Raw genomic sequence first — 23,106 nt, 5'->3', positions numbered from 1 at the left:
GGACATCATACAACATGCTACTAAAAAAAACCAATGGATCAATGAAGAAATCAAAGACGAAATCAGAAAATACCTTGAGACTAATGAAAATAAAAACACAACTTTCCAAAATCTATGGGACACAGCAACAGCAGTTCTAAGAGGGAAGTTTATAGCAATGCAGGTCTACCTCAAGAAATAAGAACAATCTCAAATAAATAACCTAACTAAGAAATTAGAAAAAGAAGAACAAACAAAGCCCAAAGTTAGCAGAAGAAAGGAAATAATAAAGATCAGAGCAGAAATAAATAAAATAGTCCCCAAAATAATAGAAAAAAGTCAGTGAAGCCAAGAGCTGGTTTTTTGAAAAGATTAAAAAATTTGATAAGCCTTTAGTCAGCCTCATTAAAAGAAAGAGAGAGGACCCAAATAAATAAAATAAAAAATGAGAAAGGAGAAATTACAACTGATACCACAGAAATGCAAACAATCGTAAGAGAATACTACAAACAGTTATATGTCAACTAATTGGACAACCTAGAAGAAATGGAAACATTCCTAGAAATATACAGTCTTCCAAGACTGAATCAAGAAGTAGATAATCTGAGCAGACCAATTAGTAGCAGTGAATTTGAATCAGTAACCAAAAAACTTCCAACAAACAAAAGTCCAGGACTGGACAGTTTCACATGAAAACATTACCAAAAATATAAAGAAGAGTTAATACTCATCCTTCTCAAACTATGCTAAAACTCCCAAACTCATTCTATGAGGCCATAATTACCCTGATGCCAAAACCAGACAAAGACACTACAAAAAAAAAAAAAAATTACAGGCCAATATCTCTGATGAATAGAGATACAAAAATCCTCAACAAAATACTAGCAAACTGAATTCAACAATATATAAAAGGATCACACACCAACAGGTACATGAAAAGGTGCTTGTCATCACCAATCATCAGAAAAATGCAAATCAAAACCACAATGAGATATCACCTCACCTCACACCTGTTAGAATGGCAATCATCAAAAACAAGAGATAACAATTGTTGGTGAGGATATAGAGAAAAGGGAACCCTTGTGCACTGTTAGTGGGAATGAAAATTGATATAGCCACTATGGAAGACAGTATGGAGGCTACTCAAAAGATCAAAAATTGGACTACCATATGATTCCACAATTCTATTTCTGGGTACATATCCAAAGGAAATAAAATCAGTGTCTCAAAGGGATATCTGCACTTCCCTGTTTATTGCAGCAGCATTCATAATAGTCAAGATATGAAAATAATCCAAATGTCCTTTGGCTGATGAGTAGATAAAGAAAATGTGCGATTTTATATATATATATATATATATATATACACACACATACATACACATACACACACACATATTCAATGAACTATTATTCATCCATAAAAAAGAAGGAAATCCTGCCACTTGTGACAACATGGATGGCCGTGAAGGCATTATTCTAAGTGAAATAAGTCAGACAGAGAAAGACAAATACTGTATGATATCACTTATATGTGGAATCTGGAACAGCTGAACTAATAGAAACAGAGAGTAGACCGGTGGTTGCCAGGGCTGGGCGTCAAGGGGCAGGGGTGAGGGAAATGGGGAGATGTTTATCCAAGGGCACAAACTTCCAGTTGTACGATGAATAAGTTCTTGGGATCTAATGTACAGCAGGGTGACTACAGATACCAATATTTTATTATATATCAATACTTGAAAGCTGTTAAGAGAGTAAATTTTAAATATTCTCACCACAGAAGAAGAAGTGGTAATTATGTAAGATGGAGGAGGTGTTAACTAACCCTATCATGGTAATCATTTTGCAACATGTAAGTATATCAAATCATCACATTGTATACCTTAAACTTATGCAATGTTATATGTCAATAATATCTCCATAAAGCTGGAAAAGAAACAAGAAAATAAAGATCCAAAGAGTCTCTGATAAAGTTAAATATTTATAATTATCAGCCTAAGGTTATATAAAAGCAAACCAAATGCCTTACAGCATTGTTTCCCAAATAAGTAGACTCTGGAGACTATTTGTTCCATCATGTTCTTAGAAGAAATAGAAAAGAGGGGTGGAGAGGTAGGGAATTTTATGGCCAAATAAGTTTGAGACATGCATTTACTCCAATTATTCCCAAAGTCTTCAATAAAAATTTACATGTCAGGGCTTCCCTGGTGGCGCAGTGGTTGGGAGTCCGCCTGCTGATGCAGGGGACGCGTGTTCGTGCCCCGGTCTGGGAGGATCCCACGTGCCGCGGAGCGGCTGGGCCCGTGGGCCATGGCCGCTGAGCCTGCGCGTCCGGGGCCTGTGTGCTCCGCAACGGGAGAGGCCACAGCAGTGCGAAGCCCGTGTAACGCAAAAAAATAAAAAAAAAAAAAAAAAAAAAAAAAAAAATTTACATGTCAAATATGAATTTTTGATAAAGGGGATCCAGCACAAGGCATTTCCCAATTTTACTGGATAATGCAACAGTGAATTCTTCAAGAAGAGTACTCAGTAGTTCACACTTGGGGCACGCAGCTACAGATAATACCCAGGGTCCAAGTTTCTGGAAACCTATTCTCCTCCCTGGATCAACAGATGGATTTCATTTGAGGTAGCACATTTCTTTTTCTGTCCCTCAATTACATGCTGAGTTCAATAAATTAACTCAGTTGTTTTTAAAGCTTAAACCTCAGTTTGGGTGACATATCTTTAGACTTGTCATACAGCTCTTGCCCCTCCAGTGAGCCCAGCTGGCCAGGGAGGTCCACCTTCAGATCATGCTGCCTTCTGTGACCTAGCTAAGAAGACTGCTTTTCTATATGATAGTTCTCTTGGAGCTCTAGATGATTTCCTTTAAATCTTTTTAAGAATTATTCATCAAGAAAAAAACGACATCTGGAACTTGGGATATTACTGTAGCTTAAGAAAAGAACAGTGCCCATGGAGCATTGCCTGTATCTGTGCATCAGTCTCCCTTTCCTCTTAGCATCTGTGTGTGTGGTTGGAGGGATGTACTAGGTTTACCACTGGATTACCTGTAAAAGTGCTATCCCAGACTAAAAAATGCAAGTTCTGTCATCACCTGGTCTTGTTAATGTTTTGTGGTTGGTCACTTAGATCAAAGTGTAATTTTTCAGTTACTTTTAGTTTTCTCTAACAATATTTGAACCACAGTGCAATAAACAATTGCTTCTCAGTTCTGAGCTTCTACATTAGCTATTATCTATCCCTGTAAGGAGACTGCATACATTATTAGGACTGTAAAAATTCTACCTGTCCTACACAGACTGAAATTGCAGAAACTCATTTTCTAGAGATAAGGTAAAGCTTTCCATTGTTTCCCTTTGGCCCTGTCTCCATGGGACTCTAAAGTCAGGCTTCCTTAAGGAAAAAGCAGGCAGCAGACAAGATTTCCATATGTTTAGATGGAGGCTATCTTGAATTCATAGTGGTTTTCATTATCATTATTAAATTCATGATTTCTATCTATAAAACCCTAAGTAGTGAGCAAGCATTTATAATCAATAAAGCAAAAAAGGTTCCCTGCATTGATTATCAGATATCCAGTCTTCACTACTAGCAGACACCAATGACCAAAACCAGAAAACATTAGATTCCAATAGATGTGTGGGAAAATTGGAATTTCTGCTGGTGCAGTATGTTGACAAAGAATCTTTCCCAGTATTTACTGGTACATTCCTCTGAACCAAGTCGGGGTCCATGGCAACAGAATACAGGGTCCCTATGGAAACATGAAAAAATCCACTGCCAGTGGCAGAAAGGGCATCATGGGTAGGTGTACTTAGGAATACCATCTGATTTTGCTGTCAGTTCATGGTTTCTCTGGATAGCTTAACAGGATTGTCTCACTTTTATCTATACTCAAAAGGGTCTGCTTAAAATAATCTACACACTAAGGTTGTTTGGAAATATTTGACAAGATCACAACTTTATTACTAAACAAACTTGTGAGTGTGAGACTCAAACAAATCCAGAGCAGAAGGCTCTGATTGCCCCTCCTCCCCTAAATTCTCACCATGCTCCCAGGAATCCCCCAGAGAAGCCCAGCTCACCGCAAAACAGCCCTCTACCAAAGACTGAATCTTCATAGCCCCCCAAAACAAGGCTGCACTCTAGCTCTTCTCATCCTGAAAAATCTGAGCCCAAGACTTTTCAGCAGCAAAAGACCAAAATAACATGAAGCCTGGATAAAGAATTAAAGGTGTCCCTCCATCCTCTCCAGGTGGGAGAAACAAGTACCTGCAGGGCAGCTCTTCCCAAAAGCCTTGACCATTTGGCCAGTTCCTCAAGCCTGCGATTCCCCCGCCATCGGACCCTCCGATGGCTGACACTGAGGCAAAATGTGGCCATTGAAAACCTTTTTCCACTCCCTAAATAAAATTGCCTACAATATTATCCCGAGTTAACTTGCTAAATATTCCAGCTCACAAAGAGGAAATGCATTCTGCCTGGAGACAAGAACAGGAATAGTACATATAACTTCCCAGTTAAATGGAGAAGTTAGGTATAACAGAAGCCTATGACCAGGTGCATGATTCAGGAATCTCAACTGATATCTCCATGACTCAAGAGGTCCAAAATGTCATAGGATGCCAGACAGAGTCTAATACAGGGATTGCAAATGTGGGGCACTCAGGCCACCCAATGACCATGACAGAAATCATTAATGAGTCACTCTGTTTTCTCTCTTAGCATAGACATGGCCTCAAAATCCTTCCAAACACAATGTTCGAGGTAGCCGCTTCTAAGAAATGTTACCCTCTCTCCCAAAAGGGAAGCTCTTTGTTAATTCCAGTCTAATACAACATAATATTCCAATATAAAAGGAAGAAATAGGTGGAAACATATGAGTTATGTGGCAAATAGCCTAACTGCGCCCCTAACGTGCCCCCTGTGTGGCATTTCAGTCTTCTGGAAGGAAAATAGTCCTGGGCAAGTGAGCTGCAGATGTCTTTAAGCCCTTAACCCAAAACTTGGGTTTAAAACCCATTGCTTATTGAAACATGGCATTCAAACAAGAGTAAAGTTCATCAGCAGGAAATATTTTTTATATAAACACTGACCAGAGTTCTAGCCAGTTCAGTTTTTTCACAAAAGTGGCCAAGTTAAAAATCAGCTGTGAATATTCATTCAGTGCTATGGTAATCAATTGTCACACTCCTCTCTACTAAACACAGGAAATCATATACAGTTCAGTGTGCGGGAGTGAAGCCTTCTTATTTACAGTTCCAAAGTTCTCTTAATGATTGCCAAAGACAGCCAGGGCACATCCATGGGAACTGATCCTCTACCACCAGGGCTGGCCTACAAGGCAACAGGGTGGCGACCCAGGCCCCAAACCTCTTCCTGCATCTTCCCTGTAAGCCACACTGCCCAGGATGCCCCCATTATAGCTTTAATTTGAAGTTAGCATTTGACCTCCACAATCTAACAAAAACAGGGTAAGAGAGTCAAGTCCACCACAAAGGAAACATTCATCACAACAGTCCTTTCCTCTGCAGCAGCATCCAGCAGCAGAAGACTGGGCATCTGGGCAAAAGGATGGGAGCTGCACAAGAGAAGGGACCCCAGGCCATGCCCTTTGTCCATTCACGATTCTGCGGCAAGCAGCCTTGCTTCCAGTGATCTGCTTTCTCTGCCATCAGTAAAGGAAATGGGAGGGAAAATGTATTGCTAGCCTCATCTCAGGATTAGCCAATCCTTCCCACAGAGGGATAGCTGCCAACTTCCCACTTTGCTGTTGTCCTGTGAGCTTTTCCTAGTCCCATGAAACCAAATTTACAGGCAACTCCCACTTGCTAAGAGGTCAGGTTCCAAAGATGTGTTTGGAAATCAGTTGTGTGTATGGCCAAACACATCTTCCTAAAGTTCTAGTGTTGTAAATAATGGTTTGGATGCCTAGGGCAGCCTCAAATCCTTATATACTCCTCAAGTACAGGACTGTGGAGATCACGAGTCTGGGTCTCAGCTCCTTTCCGCAGACCTGGGAGTTTGCATATCACTGTCTAGGGCTCCCTAGAGCTCCCCTCGCTGCCATGGTAGCAGGGATCATGCTTCTCTCCTCAGGGCTCATGGTGGGGGCTGTGGGAGAAGACAAGGGGCTGCCCTGGCTCCAAGCCATTCCCAGAGCTACAAACAGTTGAGGCCTTGGGAGAGAGGGACCTGTGGACTTTGGGGTTAGGAGAGAATGGATCCCAGAGATGGTGGTAAGGGTAAGGGGCCCTGAAGGGCCTGGGTCTTTTGCTGGCTTGGCCCGTGGCATTTGTTATTCAAGTCTCAGTCTCAAACTATCTCTTTTACCAGCCTGGAAATCAGCACATTTCTCTCTCCACTGACACCTGTTGTTTCTACCCAGCATTTCTATGGCTCTTGAGACACAAAGCACTCTCACTTTATCCCCCTTGAAGCCAAAATACAAGTGACTAACAAACATATATTTCTTAAGAGAACAGAATAATAATTAAGGAAATGCAAAGTAAAGCAAGGTACCATTTTTGTCACCCAACAGGTTGAAAGAAATAATAATGCCTAATGTTGGTGAGGATATAGGGAAGTGGGCACCCTCATATACTCCTTGTGGGCATGCAAGTTATTAGAACCTGTCTAGACAGCAATTTGGAAGTTTGTATCAAAAAGTCTTAAAATGTGACTCAGATTTCTCCTTTCTCCCAATATCCATTATTCCCTTCCTACAGAAATATATTTTTACTGGGCCCCTGACCACCCAGAATAAAGATGCCCTTATAGCTTGGTGAGGTCATATGACTAAGGTCTAGTCAAAGCAGAAATGGAATGTGATCACTTCTAGAAACTCTCCTCAGGAAACAGCTGGCATTGTCATTTGCCTCTTTCTCCTGCCTCTTCCATCCATTGCTTGGGACCTAGATTGATGTGGGGTGATCAATAATGGCACATGAAGATGAAGGCTCCACCCTAGACGTGGTGGAGCAGAAAGGTGGAAATTGCCTGGGTTCCTTATTGGTTTACCAACCTCTGGACTCATGTGAGAAAGAAACAGAGTTTTACTCATAGCCAAACCTAATCTTACTGTTACAACATGCATACTCTTTGTCCCAGAAACCCCACTAAATTTGTCTTATTAATCTTTTGCATGTGCAAAGAGATACAAGATAGTTTAGTGGCTGCAGTGAGCATCTTTAAGTGTCAAACATTAGAATAAGCAGGTAGGTAGGAGGGAATGCAGAAAGGAAAGAAAGAAGAAAGGAAGAAAACATAAGTGAGGCAGGCAAAACAGTGAGGTTGAAATAGATGTTAACAGATAATCCTGGAAAGCACTATGTTTAAGCCAATTTGTGTTATGCATCTTTTCATTTTGGGAACAAGGTCAAAATTCTAAATTAGAGAACTATATGAAATCTTGGGGTATGGGGGCTGAGAAGATGGAAGATGAGAAGTGTCTGGAGATTGGTGATCTTGTGGAGGAAATTAATACTCTGGAGGAAAAGCCAGACAACTGACACCCTTGTGACTTCAGACAATACATGGGATCAGCACCAAGGCAAGGTGGAAGAGGATGAACAAGATGACTTTAGAGGTTGCGATTTCACATTCAAACACAGCTATGAGATTTGCAAAATGTAACCAGATACCAATATTTACAAGAGATGTGTGGTCATAAAAGATAAGAATTATATGAAAAGAAAAGATAATTGTAGCAATTATCATGGTAGTTAAAGTTAGGCCAAAAAATACATTTATATATCTTAATGACTAAAGATACACAAAATTCAATCAATTGGTATAGCCAACTGGGTAGAGGGTTGTAATCTAACTTGAAAACTAGGACTATTAAATCATATGTCTTAAATCTAAGGAATACAGGATACAACATCTAGAGTAGATAAAGGGCTCAGTATGTTTGGTCAAGGCAGTTAATCAAAGAACATGTTCTCTGGTATTTAAGAAACTTCAGAAAACAATACAAAAGATTATGTAGCCTTAAAACAAAAAGGAAATCCTATCACAGGCTACAACATGGATAAATCTTGAGGACATTACACTAAGTGAAATAAATCCATGATTCCACTCATATAAAGTATCTAAAGTAGTCAAAATCCTAGAAATATAAAGTAGAAGTAAAAATGTGGTCTCTAAGAGCTGAAGGTAGGGGAGAGGGGAAATTAGGTGTTAATGGGTATAGAGTTTCAGTTTTGAAAAATGAAAAAGTTCTAGAGGTCTGTTGTAAAACAATGTGAATACACTTAACACCACTGAACTGTACACTTAAAAATGATTAAGACGGCAAATTTAATGTTATGTAGTTTTTACTACAATTAGCTAACTAACTAAATAATATTAGCAAACTGAAAAGAGACCACCAGAATACTATTTTAAAATAACCCCCCCCCCAAAAAAATGAGATGATATAATTATTTGCTTAGTGGGTATCCGTCAGCTGTGTGAATATTTTGAATTTAATATAGAAACGTGTGTGAGAATCAAAATCTATAGTGTTTATAACTTTTGTTTTGAGAAGATAATTATAATACATAAAAGAATGTGGTCTATTGCAACAAGGGGCTGGTCTTCTAATTTCATTTTTTAAAAGTGTAGTGAAATAACTGATTAGAAATGTTAAAGTTGAAATTTTACAAATACAATATTAGAACATTTAAGAGAATTTAAGATTCCACCTTATTAATAAGTTGAACTTATTAGATTTAGAAAAATTATTTAAGCACATGGGATCGTTTGTCACCCTAAAAGCCGGATTATTTAAAATAGGATTCAAATTTATTAAATATACAAATTCCATTTTAAAAACTTGATGGTGTTTAAATATGTAAAACATTAGTCAAAGGCCCTTTTATGTTTATGTGTTGTTAAATTTTGTTAGACTGATGAATGAAACACCTGTAAGGTGATTTTAGCTTAAGAAACAACTAGGTTTTGTTGCTGTTGCTGTTGTTTATTTTTTTTTTATTGACCTATAGTTGATTTACAATATTGTGTTAGTTTCAGGTGTACAGCAAAGTGATTCAGCTACATATATATATTTTTTCAGATTATCTTCCATTATAGGTTGTTATAAGATACTGAATATAGTTCCCTGTGTTATACAGTAAATCTTTGTTGCTTATCTATTTTATGTATAGTAGTTTGTAACTGTTAATCCCATACTCCTAATTTATCCTCCCACCCTCCGTTTCCCCTTTGGGAACCGTAAGTTTGGTTTCTATGTCAAGAAACAACTAGGTTTTAGATTTATAACTTTAGTAAATCAAAATTAATTATTAACACTAACTTTAAAAGAAAGTAAGAAAAAATTCCATTTATAATGTCATCAAAAAGAATAAAAAAATCTAGAAACAATTTAACCAAAGAGGTGAAAGACCTGCACACTAAAAACTATAAGACATTGATGAAAGAAACTGAAGAAGACACAAATACATAAAACCTGACTCAAATATATTTGATACATTCCATGCTCATGTTTGGAAGAATTAATATTGTTAAAATGTCCATACTACTCAAAGCCATCTACAGATTCAATTCAATCCCTATCAAAATTCCAATGGCATTTTTCACCGAAATAGAAAAATCAATCCTAAAATTTGTGTGGAACCACAAAAGACCCCAAAGAGCTAAAGCAACCTTGAGAAAAAAGAACAAAGCTAGAGGTATCACACGCTGTGATTTCAAACTTTATTACAAAGCTATAGTAATCAAGACAGCATGGTACTGGCATAAAAACAGGCACATAGATCAATGGAACAGATAGAGAGTCCAGAAACAAACCCATGCATATATGTGTGGTCAATTAATTTACAACAAAAGAGCCAAGAACATACAAGAGGGAAAGAACAGTCTCTTCAATAAATGATGTTGGAAAAACTGGACAGCCCCATGCAAAAAATGAAACTGGACCATATCTTACACCATACACAAAAATCAACTCAAAATGGATTAAAGACTTGAGCGCAAGACCTGAAATGATAAAACTCTTAGAAGAAAACATAGGTGGTAAGCTCCTTGACATGGGGTTGTGGTGATGATTTTTTGGATTTGGCACCAAAAGCAAAGATAACAAAAGCAAAAATGAACAACTGAGACTCCACCAAACTAAAAAGCCATTGCAAAGCAAATACAAACAAAACCATCAACAAGCAAAAATAAACCAAAAAATCTGATTAAAAAATGGGCAGAGGATTTGAATATATATTTTTCTAAAGAAGATATACAGATGGCCAACAGGTATGTGAAAAGGTGCTCATCATCACTAATCATCAGGGAAATGCATATCAAAACCACAATTAGACATCACCTCACATCTGTTAGAATAGCTATCATCAAAAAAACAAGATATAACAAGTGTTGGCAAGGATGTGGAGAAAAGCAATGCTGGTGGGAACATAAATTAGTACAGCCACTATGGAAATATGGAAGTTCCTCAGAAAATTCAAAATAGAACTACAATGTGGTCTAGCAATTCCACTTCTGCATATTTATCTGAAGGAAACAAAACATTAACACAAAAAGATATCTGCCGCCCCATGCTCACTGCAGCATTATTTACAAAGGCCAACATGTGGAAACAACCTAGTGTCCATCAATGGATAAATGGATAAAGATGTGATATACATATATAGTGGAATACTATTCAGATAAAAGAGAATGAAATCTTGCCATTTGCAACAAAATGAATAGAGGGTGTTATACTAAGTAAAATAAGTCAGACAGAAAAGACAAATACTGTATAATGTCAATTATATGTGGAATCTAAAAACAAAATAAAATGAAAACAGAATCATAGATACAAAGAACAAATGAGTGGTTTCTGGGAGGAGGGGGTGGGGGTGAAATAGGTGAAGGCAATTAAGAAGTAAAACTCTCCAGTTATAAAATAAATAAACCACAGGTATGTAAGTAATATACAGCATAAGGAATATGGTCAATGATGTTGTAATAACTTTGTATGGGGACACATAGTTACTAGGCTTATCCTGGAGATCATTTCTTCATATATAGAAATGTCAAATCACTATGTAGTAACCTGAAACTAACATGATAGTGTATGACAACTCTATTATTTCAAATATTTTAAAAAGTCAAGAAAGTAAATACATGATATTCCAGTTTTTAAAAAAGCAATGAAACACACAATTAGGCAATAATAGTAACTCTGAAAAATGAATACACTTACAAGCTTAATTAATTTTATGAACAGGTTAAAACCTCAGGAAGGAATCATAGACATCTTCATGTCTAGTATTTTCTCCTTGGAAGATTTTCCAATTCATTCTTTTTCTCCGACCAGATTCTTAGGAAAGGCTTCTAACCACGTTATTCCCTGAACACTCCATTTTGGCTCTTCCTGCCTGATGGTACATGTCTGTCTTCTGAACACAGACCCTTGTTACCCAAAGTGTGCTCTGTGGACCAGCAGCTTCTGCACAGCCTGAGAGTTTAGCAGAGATGCATAATCTTGGGCAGGATGCAGCAGGGGTGGAGAGGGATGGGAGGATGGAACTTTCTCTCCAGGGGAGATACTCCAGACACCTAAAAGAAACTATTTTCCTAATACAGGTGGTTATGTGAAACCATCCTTTTTTTGCCTTCTAGGTAAACTGATTACCAAAATTAAACTAAAATTATTATCAATTCCTGTGTTTCAATTCCTTTTGATAACTTGCTGGAAACAGTTAAAATGGTGACAGTGCTAGGTGCCTGGCAGCAAAACCTAGTTGAAAAGAAGATTATGAAAGCAGAACAAAGAATCATGTGTTCTCTCTTCCTTCTCTGTCCACAAGGGTGCCTCACTAGTGTCAGCTGTTGAGAGAACAGAAGATTTACCAGTGGCATCCCCACGAACAAGGAAATCAGGGAAGCATGATTGTCCTCTGGGGTTAAGCTGTGAAATCAAGACATCAGAGTGGAGACATGCAAAATACCCTTAAAGAGATCAAATAGCTTCTAGGCCTTTGAGACTAGACAGTAAGCTGATTAAATATATTAACATATCTGAAGAAAAAATATTTCAGTCTCCAGGAACAGTTGGTCATCCAAGAAGGCTTAGAAAAGGAGAATTTTAGAGGCAAATTCTAGAGGTGTCCATCCAAGCGGTCAGGAGGACACCTTGCAACCTGTCTTGTGTGAGATCAAGGAAGAGTTATCTTTACCATCATATGACGGCAATAATTTTTAGCAGGTATGATGGTGCTGTGGGATAGCCTTGCTTTCTGAGGCAGGCTGCACTACTGAATAAAATGATGGCGGTGTTGGGTTCTGGGAGGCTGGAACCACGAAGCACTAAAAATTTTCTCTCTAACTGACCTTGCTCAGATCCACACTCCCCACATCAGCTGCCAATAAAATCTAGTTTTTCACATGCCAGACCTTCAAGGAGAAAAGGTATGACTAGGAGACTGTAAGCACCTCTCCAGGTTCTGTGTAACAATGAATTAGCATCCCAGCTTTATAGATGGTTCCTATGACCTGGGTTAAGAGAAGAGAATCCTGGGAGACAGAACTATTTTCTCAGTGTGCTGACAATTGTATTTGTAAGTTTGAACCCTGGTAAGTGCACCAAGATAATATCATCCCGAAGCTTCTGTAAAGTGGCCAGCCCAAACAGCGAAGCCTCCCCACTCTTCACTCTGTGTGTATTCAGGGCTTTCCTTTGAAAATTTCCCATCAGCCTGGGCCACAGAGATCACTTCATGATTATTCTCTAAGATGTTTGATTATAAACATGTAAGTTTTCTTATTCAGCATCATTATTAATCAAACACATGCAAATAAAGAAAAAAAATAGCAAACGGAAAATTGCCACAGGGTATAAGCAAAAAGACATTCTATACTGCTGGTGGTGGTATAAATTGGAAAAACACCAAACATCTTAGAAATATGTGTATGCCTCTGACCCAGCAATTCTACTATTAGGAAGTTATCCTTACCTATTAATTATGGATATGAACAAAGATTTAACCACAATGATGTCTTCTAAAGCAGTCCATAATAGTTAAAACTCGGAAATCATGTAAATATTCAAGAGTTGAGATCAGTCAAATAAACATCTATAATGCAATAACATACTGACTTTTGTTAAATGTTACAGAAGTTCATTTACTGACCAGGAAAGACATTCACAACATATTTGTATTTTCTTCTTTTCACTTAGTTACATTTTATAATTTCTCTTCAACGAACATTTATTATGTATAGCCTTGGTTTTGAATAAAAATTTGAGAAATCACCCCATCTATATAAATAAAGAATAGACTCCAGGGATTGGAAGGAAGATGACACATACACTGGTCCAAACCCCCTTGCTGCTTGAGAGCAAATTAGCCTCAAAGAGTTATAAATGGTTTATCCAGGGCCACCCAGAAGATTGATGGCCAAGCCAGTGCTATCACTCAGCTCTGCAGAGTTTTAAGCCCAGTGATGTGTCCAACCACTCCTAGTACCTCCAAATTAGAGCAGAACTTTGTCTCTCTCTATACTACTCAACAGCAGCATCTCAGCTCAGAAAGCAAAGGTGTCCCTCTAACTTTGTGTTGAGCCAAGATATTTGAATAAAATTGTATTTGTTGCTCTCTTCTACGTGTCCTAAACACAATGGTAAGAAACCCCAATTGCAAACTGCATGTCACATGATATTCTAGGATTTCCTAAAGTGCATCATAAAACATCAAACTTCTCTTAAGACATCTCAAAGATGTAGAGAATGGACTTGAAGACGGAGGGGGAAGGGTAAGCTGGGACGAAGTGAGAGAGTGGCATGGACATATATACACTACCAAATGTAAAATAGCTAGCTAATGGGAAGCAGCCGCATAGCACAGGGAGATCAGCTCGGTGCTTTGTGACCACCTAGAGGGGTGGAATAGGGATGGTGGGAGGGAGGCGCAAGAGGGAAGGGATATGGGGATATATGTATATGTATAGCTGAGTCACTTTGTTATACAGCAGAAACTAACACAACACTGTAAGGCAATTATACTCCAAAAAAGATGTTAAAAAACAAAACAAAACATCGCAAAATGAATTGGTGAGATGGGGAGGGGAGGGAGGAGAGAAATGACAATGAAAAAAGGTCTACTTTGTAACCCAGACTTACAGTCATTTCCTATTGCGAAAGCTCCTCTACCTTTAATAAGCGTATCATTCTATGTATCAGAAAAGAACATGCTGGCCTTTCAGAAGTTGACTCGGGACTCTGTTGAGCTGCTGCAGGAAGGTTATATCTCTGTTCTCTTCTGTGACCTAAGTTCAATGACTTCCTGACCAATTTCCAAACAGACATTTATTGAAGGACTGTAATGAACATCGCAGCATCCTGCCTTGAATCATCTTTCTACAACATCTGCTTTCTCCTCAAGTGACATTCATTTGGAGATTTTTCATAGGACAGAGGGACACAGTTAATGCTTCCCTCCTTACACAGGCCAAGAAAGCAGCAGTGAATGAAAGGGAATGATCCACGATGCCCCATCTCCCCAGGCCTCTGTTCCAGCCTCCCCTAAATGCAAACCAACACTGCAAAAAATAAATGAACCTCCAAGGGATGCAAGTCTTACTTACGGACACACATTTCCCTGCTCTCATAAAATCCAGGACAACACTGGGATTTGCGCCTATACATAGTTTTTTCTCCATGTCGATAGGCTGTCCGATAACTGATTCTATAGAAAGGGGAAAAATCACATTGTTACTTTATTGGACCTGTAATTTGATTAGAAATCAAGACTTTATATTTTAATACAAAAAGCTATTAAATATAATAAAGGTATAAAAAGCAAAGTACTCCAAAATAATTAAGAAGAAACATGGGATATATGTTTTGACCAATATTATGCTAACTCACTAATTTGCTAAGAATATACTGATTGTCCATTTAAGCCAACCTACACTTTATTTCAAGGAATCAAGTTTCATGACTTCCCTACTTCACTTATCTCGAGATATCTCATATCAGACTCCTTCCCAGCTTGCCAAACACAGAAATACATCTGAGCTTCCATTACCTGTGTCGCGTGCATTTAAACCAGTTCAGAATGTCAGTGCAGCTAGTGTAGTAAATTTGATCAAAGGGATGTGGGTATGACTCTTGCACAGTCACGGAGTAGCTGAAAAGAAGAGGAAAGAGAAGGAATCAGTATTTCTCTTTCTTACATTACTGATAGGCTGTGTACCAAAAAAACAGTGACTGGCTAAATTATCTCCACTTGCAACTCCACACTGACCTTTAACAGAGAATCTTCAGGTTTTTTCAGGTTTCTATTTGTACTAGAACCCTAAAAGATCCAATATTAATAATATATTTTAAAGACAAGGGTTCATCCTATACAGTTCAAAAAAATCTCATTTACTATTCACCCAAAACTCTGATATTCCTAAATTTAAAAACGTATCACCACATATTTTTCTGTATTTAATTCCATCCCCTCCCCCGGGGTCCAGGGATATCAAGACCTTTCACAAATTGTTTTCAATCTAGGCCTCATGCAAATAATAAGGGTAATCAGCAAAAAGACAATCCAAGTACATTTTGCTACTGATTTTGGAAAATCAGAAAGACTATATTTCTCTGGTTGGAACTTGTAATAATTTTCTTTCTTGTGCCTGCCCTACTTCTTAGGCAATGGAAGACTATATACAACCTCTACATAGAAGCTACAAAGAAGTCTTTAAACCCAATTCTAAACATATGGCTGAGACAGTTAGCCTGAAATAATCATATGAACAACCTGTTGCTACTTAAACAGTCTGTTTTCCAACATATTTTCACTAACAGCTTCTTGTTAGAGTAAAAGCATGCACTCCTAAGGGCCTAAGAATGTGGCTGAAAAGCACCCATGAAATATAAAGAATATTCAATGTTCAATCCTATATTTCTTCATTTCAAAGCAGTCTATTACATGCTCAAGAGCTCAGATTTCTTGCCTACAGGAAAATCTGGAGAATCTTCTTTTCAAAACAATTTATTCTATTTTCTTTAACAGTCTCTTAAAGATTTCCACTAAAATCTTTAATTCATGCTAACAACAATGACAACAACAAAATGGGCCTCAATCATGGACTCACTTGGTGTAGATCAATAGCCCAAGTTCATTAATAGGAACTATCAACTACAGAAGGTACGGAAGGAATGAGGTTAAAATTTCAGCCTGAAGAGTTCAGGTTAGATAGAGAGCAGAAACTTCTAATTTGAAAAGCTAAGCAGTATTGGCCTCACAAACAGAGCAATTTCTTTCTCCAAGTGGTCTCTCTCAGCCATTATGAGACATCCATGAATTAATCATACAATTCATACTGTTTGTACTTGATTCTTTGGGACATTGCAACTTGATTTCTAGGTAAATTTAGGGATCCTCCACAAGCCTGAGGCAGATGCAATAAGTCCCAGTGAAAAAATCACTGGATTAGAATAAGGCAGGGTTATCATCCTGATCTGACACTGAGCACCTGGCTGACCTTCAGCAGGTAACCTCACTTCCCGGGGTTTTGACAATCACATCATAAAACCAGGGGTTCAGAGGTGTTCTTGGAGATCCCTTCTTACTTGGCATTCTGCATTTCTAACATACATTTCAGATGACTACTTCCTTCTATTCCAGCAGACAACACCTGCAGGAACAGGTTCAGACGAGCGTCGAGTATGCCACTGCCTACATCTCTGATATAACTCTTTTGGGGTAAAGCGAGAGGCCTGCGTTAAAATATAAACGTTCTTGGAATGAAATATCACATGAAGCTATTCAGATTTTCTTCAGACCCCTAGCAGTGTCCTGAGGTTCAGGTTGTTGCAATTTCTAAGACTTCCTCGCCAATTCTTTTCCCTCCCTATCCAGCAGCTTGTAAAGGCCTGCAGCATTATTTCTCCATTCCATTTCTAGTGGAGAGCAAAGCGAATGAATGTCCTGTGTGTGTGGAACTGCCATCTAGGCAGTCCTACATTCCCATGAGCAAAACAGAACAACTTTCCACATGTGCTATGGGAATGAAAAAGAAACCACCCTAAATTAATGCTGCTTGGGTGAAAAAATGTAATCTACCAGGCTCCATAGTACTAATTTAGCTGAACTAAATTGGTTTGTTAGAACTAGGCCTGATGCAGTATTCCCACAAAATTTCACAGGCCATGTTAAGTGTTAAGATCTGAATGCCTTGGAGAGCAAAAGTGATAATCAACTAAGGGACCCTGGCCAAACACACGCCATTGGATGTGATGGGGGAGCTGACTCCACAAGCAAACGTGAAAAGTGTTTTCACTAATTTCTAGCAGCCTGGAAGGTTTCTTCAATAAGAGAAAATGTTAAAGTACATGAGCTTCCTCTCCTGGACATTTGCTGCTCACCAATAGCTTAATTTGCAGGATGCTTCTCTGCTTTTAGGATATAAAAAAGCTCTTCTCTATAAAAGGATAATCAAACCATTAAGGATTCCAATTCAACAAATGTTTATTGAATAAATTCTATTCAATTCCTGCCCTCAAAGGGCTCTCAAGAGAGGCCAGCACGTAAATGCTAAAAATAACCTGCTCTTCCTTTAATAGAGAAATATAGAGAGTTTGGGGGAAATCGAAGTGTAAAATTCATTATGGTTGAGCATTTCTCTTCAGTCTTGACACTTCTAATTAGAATTATTCAGTCTCAAACTCAATGAAGAACAGACCGAATATAAATTACTTTTCACATTGATCAGCTACTGAGGCTTCCACTTAAGTTTACGGGAGAAGGGCTCTAAGCCTTTTCAACCCAAATTTCTTTTCTGTTCTTTTGCATACATTCTTTTTCTTTTCTAAACAATCTCTTTTTTACTTTTCTTTTTTTTTTTAATTTTTTTTTTTTTTTTTTTTTTTTTGCCAAACGCGGGGCCTCTCACTGTTTTGGCCTCTCCCGTTGTGGAGCACAGGCTCCGGACGCGCAGGCTCAAGGGTCATGGCTCACGGGCCCAGTCGCTCCGAGGCATGTGGGATCTTCCAGGACCGGGGCACGAACCCGTGTCCCCTGCATTGGCAGGCGGACTCTCAACCACTGCGCCACCAGGGAAGCCCCAACTTTTCATTTTTAATGATATTATAATCACACTAGAAAATTTGGAAAACAAATCTTTAAGAGAGGGAGAGAACTGTATAACTCTTACCTAACCACACATAGCATTTTGCTGTACTTCTTTTACCATCCCTAGGGTTTTTAGTTTTTACTTATAGTTTTGTCTTTTTGTTTTTATATTTTCATACTCATGCTATACACATAATTTTAAACCTACTTTTTAAATTTAAGGCTATCATAAGCATTTCTCCATGTTAGTAAATAGTCTTCAAATTATGACTACCAAATACTCACAACTACACCTAATTTGCTCAATACCCACCTATCATTAGACAATTAAGTTGTTGTCACTTTTCAAGGGGCCACTTTCTGGAAGCTGTGTGCCCACATCAGGAAGGGAAATGTCTCTGAGAACTGGATGACTTCCTCTGGTCCTCAGTGCTGCTGTTTGAACTTAATTAGTACCTCTTGATAGTCCACACCTCCCTGTTCATCTGCAGCTGCTCTTAAAGTCACAGAATGGGAAGCAACCTTCTCAATTGTCTAGTCCAATCCCATTTTCATCACAAATAAGCCACACCGAGCTCCCAGTGCTAGTGGTCAGTCTAGAGCTGGTACTAACACCAAGACCCCCAGACAGCATCCTGTACCTCTGTCCCCTCTCAGATGTTGTAGAATATTGAAAGCTTCTAAAGCAGACAGTGAGTGGCAAACTGTGGTATAAAAGGAATCTGGTCCCAATTCTACACTATTTTCAGCATCAAGATGCAAAACCCTTTATCTCCTGCTTGTTTGTTTAATCTTCTCAAACACACTGAAAACATATCATCACGGTGATTTTAAACTATTAAGTATTGTCCAGGGAGGAACCCCAACAAGATTTAATTTAAGGTCAAAGAACAGGGGGGAAAAGCCATCATCACTTGGACACATTCCAAAGTGGTTAATTACATTTCATCTGCCTAGATTATCTTGTTACTTTAATTAAATACGGTAATAATTATCATTTCTTATCTCTGCTCGCTTCAGGAATGCAGCTTCAATTATTACCACTCCTGTGTCCCACCCCCAAGGGGTTGGGCAGAGAAAGCCTTCTCTTCATTTGTGCCTTCTTTAGAAGAAACCCCATTATATGGAAATACTTAAACTCACACAACAGGGAAAGGAGATGGGGAGAAGGAACAGATGATTCATGGAGTTATTCATTTTCCAAAAGGATGCTGTGCAGAATTCCTTTAATAACAAGCATCCCTTGTGTATTTTAAATGATTTCATTTTCCTTCATTTCCTTTCATGTATAACTTCTAAGAATCACAATTGCTGCATTAAAATGAGGCATACTTTTATTTGAAAATAAATGATTCAGTAGGTCTGGGGAGGGACCTGAGAGTCTGCATTTCCAACAAGCTCCCAGCTGAGGTTCCTGCCGCTGCAGCTCCACAGACCACACTCTGAGAAGCAAGGCTGCAGGTGATTCCATGGCTCGGAACCATTGGTGACAGGTGGGCTTTAGTGTAAGGAAAACCTACAATGAGCACTACTTGGCCCTACTACCAGGACTTTTGTCCTTGAAGCTAATCTTCCTCTCCCTGTTTCAATTCAAGCTCATTTCAGTTTTTGAAAATACAGGAGAACCTGTCAGCTGCACCTTTATTTGATCATTTTAATTTATACTCCTTTTCTCCATTCTTGCCAAAACAATTCCACTTTTTTTTTAACCTTTCTTCAAAGAATCATTATCTAGCCTTATAACAGAAAATCTATCAATAAGAAAATTGTAGCTGTCAATTTTTCTTTTTAGCAGTTTATAGGAAAAATATAGACAGGAAAAAAATCTCCATCATTTTCCTATTTTTCCACACTGAATTTCTTCCCCATTAGTGAGTATTTTAGCGGTTACTCTAATCACCTGTACAACAGTGGAATTATATTAGGTTTAGAGATTAATGTGCCCCTTCTCTATCACTCCCCCCTCCCCACCCCCACTACTGATGTCCATATTTAGTCATTTCCTTTCCTACCAGAAGGTGAGTTTACTCCTCAACAATTATTCACTGAGCACATGCCATATGCAAGGCAGTGTTTTAGACATTGGGAATTTAAAATGGTGAAGAGAACAATGCAATTATGTGTTGGTAAGTATGGTTAAATATTCAGCAAGAAATCAGGACAAAATGTGTACATCTGAGTGGGTGCTGGATTACCTGAAGTCTTGGATTCTTTTCTCTTTGTAGCCTTTCCCTCGGAGAGCTCATCTGTTCTCTCATCATGCTGGAGACTCCCAAATCTATATTCCCAAACACTTTCAGGCGCATATTTCTCTTTTCATTTTTTTTTACATTCATCCAGCACTTTTTATTTTACAAAACATCTTTCATACATTATTTGATGAAAGTTTCACAATAAATCTTTGAATTGGATGATGTTAAGAGACTCATCCAAGATCACTGGACTGCTTAAGTGAAAAAAACAGGGCTAAGCCAATACTCTTTCTTATATTTCATAAGGCCTTTTTGTCCACGACGATTATAAGATAGGACAATGTCAAAACAAACTGGGGGGGGGGGGCTTCCCTGGTGGCGCAGTGGTTAAGAATCCGCCTGCCAATGCAGGGGATACGGGTTCGAGCCCTGGTCTGGGAAGATCCCACATGCCGCGGAGCAACTAGGCGTGTGCGCCACAACTACTGAGCCTGCGTTCTAGAGCCCTCGAGCCACAACTACTGAAATCTGCATGCCTAGAGCCTGTGCTCAGCAACAAGAGAAGCCACAGCAATGAGAAGCCCTTGCACCGCAACAAAGAGTAGCCCCTGCGTGCAGCAACGAAGACCCAACACATCCAGTAAAAAAAAAAAGAAAACCTGGGGGAAATATCTTTTTAATGTTTTGTTTAAATGAAAAGTTAAACATTCATCCAGGCCCATATTTCAAACTGATCATATCAATACAACATGATAAAACCACAATAATCTCTTCCCTGTCAAATCAGCTCTCTTCTTTTTATTTTTCCATATGTGCAGTGACACCTCCACTCTTTCACAGCAGGTTCTAAATCTCAGCCTTTTCTGCCTCTTTCACCTCCACAGTTAATGTATTACCAAGATCTCTTGATTCTTATCTCACAGTACCTAACAAGTTTGATTTTTCCTCCCATTCCAAAGCTATCATCCTCCAAGAACTTCAACCACCAATGGACGATCCCTCTTCTAAATTTGATATGTTCTTATTCACGTATTCATCAATTCATTTTTATTACTTTAATCATATTTATTATGTATTTTGTTGATGAAATGTTTTATGAGTGGTTCTGTGAAAATTATAAAGATAATTAATAGGAGGCCCCTTCCCTTAAATTCTATATAACATAGTTAATAGCACAAATACATAGAACTTTATTACACATTCATATTTCCTCTACAGCTTAAAGTTTCATAAGGCTACATAACTCTATTGATTGATCAGGAAAATATGTTTTTGTTACCCTGAATGTAATACTGCCAATGGAGTTGGGGACGAGCCCTCACCGATAAATAACGCTATGAGTGAGGAACCAGTGTGCCCCTAGAATAATACAGCTGCTGTGCCTGAAAGACTCTGAGCTTTGTGCATCCCACCCGTGGGTGACACAGCGATTAGAATGTTTACTCTGTGATGTACTTATCAGGATGCTGAGGGTGACAGGAAAAAGAGACCAAGAGTTTGATGTCATTGAACTTACAGCTATTACAAATATGTATTAATCTCTAGTACTTGACACCTTCTATTTGCTTGAACAACTTGCAAGTGCAATGTTAATTTCGGATAAAGATACACACTTTCCTAGGAATGCAAGTAGCACGTGAGAGCACGGTAAACTGCATTTGACGGCACTGCAGTATCACTAAATGGTTTGTGCTGTTTCTGTGTTCCAAAAGGGACTATAAGATGACCTATTATTTTGTACTTCTTCTGTATTTCCTACTGCAAATCACCTAGATCTGGATACTATATCATCTGCTTTCAAATAATCTATTCAACCTTGCCCTCCTCAATCCTGTACTGACTCTAGTTTTACTGGGCACAGTCCTTAGTGGTCTGCATGGCACTGGTTTCAAACTACCTTCCATCCTAGAACCCCACCCAATCACTGCCATCTACTCGTCTTATTCAGGTCTTCAAAGACATCTCAGGGGACAATACTTCCATGCAGCCTTGCCAGTTCCTCCAGAAATCATGTCTCCCTTTCAGGCCACCTACTGCACAATTTTTTATGCCATTCATTTCAACACTCTAGGATATTATTCCACACTGTCTTCCACTGCTCCCTCATTGGTTCCCATGCATAGGTCCAGTTCCACCAAATTATTGCAAACAGATACAGAGCAGGGAGAAGACTTTAGGGAGGTCGTTTTAATCAATCTATTAATGTTTTCCTTGGTCTTACAACTGCACCTGTGTTAGAATCAGTATATCAAGTTTTCTTCACATAATATATATTCTCTAAGACCAAGGTGAATTATACTATCTAATTATTATATATAACTAATGATTTTTACATATAAGTAATTTTATAATCTCTTCTCAAATTCTAATTTTATATATGGTACTGATAATGAGAGTATACAAAGGAATCTATCAGAAATTATTTCTCAGACTACTTTCAAAACCATTACCTTTCCCAGTGGCTACACACATTAGGGTCTTCAAGGTTCAGAGATGATGCTGTCCTGATCCAGTGGCATAACAGTATACAGATAAAGCCCAGGCATGAGTTCAAAGAAATAACCATTGTTTCTGAAGAACAACCTACAAGAAAAAAAATCCAAATTAAAGATGCGTTAAAATGACCCAAACAGAATTCTTCTGAGCACATCAACTATTCAGTACCAGTTGTTACTAGGGCTGAAACATGCATAACGAGTCTTGGATTTATGATGGGTCACCAGCTTTCACGGTCCAGGAGAGAGAGATATTTCTTATGTTGTCAGGATGGTCACCATTTTGTAAATTACTAAAAAGTGCAAATCATCATTAATTGCCACCATAACAAGAGACCTTCTCTTCCATGCCAGCTAACATTAAAGGAATCTA

At 38.4% G+C, this 23,106-nt stretch overlaps 1 protein-coding gene across 3 annotated transcripts in view; it reads right to left on the bottom strand.

Moving 5' to 3' along the window:
* MEGF10 (multiple EGF like domains 10) overlaps positions 1–23,106 on the bottom strand; it is a 368,384-nt gene that overhangs the window by 102,911 nt on the left and 242,367 nt on the right. For all 3 annotated transcript variants that reach the window (XM_067731618.1, XM_067731619.1, XM_067731620.1), the window contains 3 exons: positions 22,689–22,821; positions 15,008–15,109; positions 14,565–14,665 (listed from right to left, as the gene is read on the bottom strand). In XM_067731618.1, the coding sequence (XP_067587719.1) occupies positions 14,565–14,665; positions 15,008–15,109; positions 22,689–22,804 (319 nt within the window). In that variant the 5' untranslated portion in view covers positions 22,805–22,821. The remainder of the gene's footprint in view (positions 1–14,564; positions 14,666–15,007; positions 15,110–22,688; positions 22,822–23,106) is intronic.

The sequence above is a fragment of the Pseudorca crassidens genome, chromosome 3 (assembly GCF_039906515.1).
Source record: "Pseudorca crassidens isolate mPseCra1 chromosome 3, mPseCra1.hap1, whole genome shotgun sequence".
Lineage (NCBI taxonomy): Eukaryota > Metazoa > Chordata > Mammalia > Artiodactyla > Delphinidae > Pseudorca > Pseudorca crassidens.
This window is presented reverse-complemented; position numbering and strand designations above follow the sequence as displayed.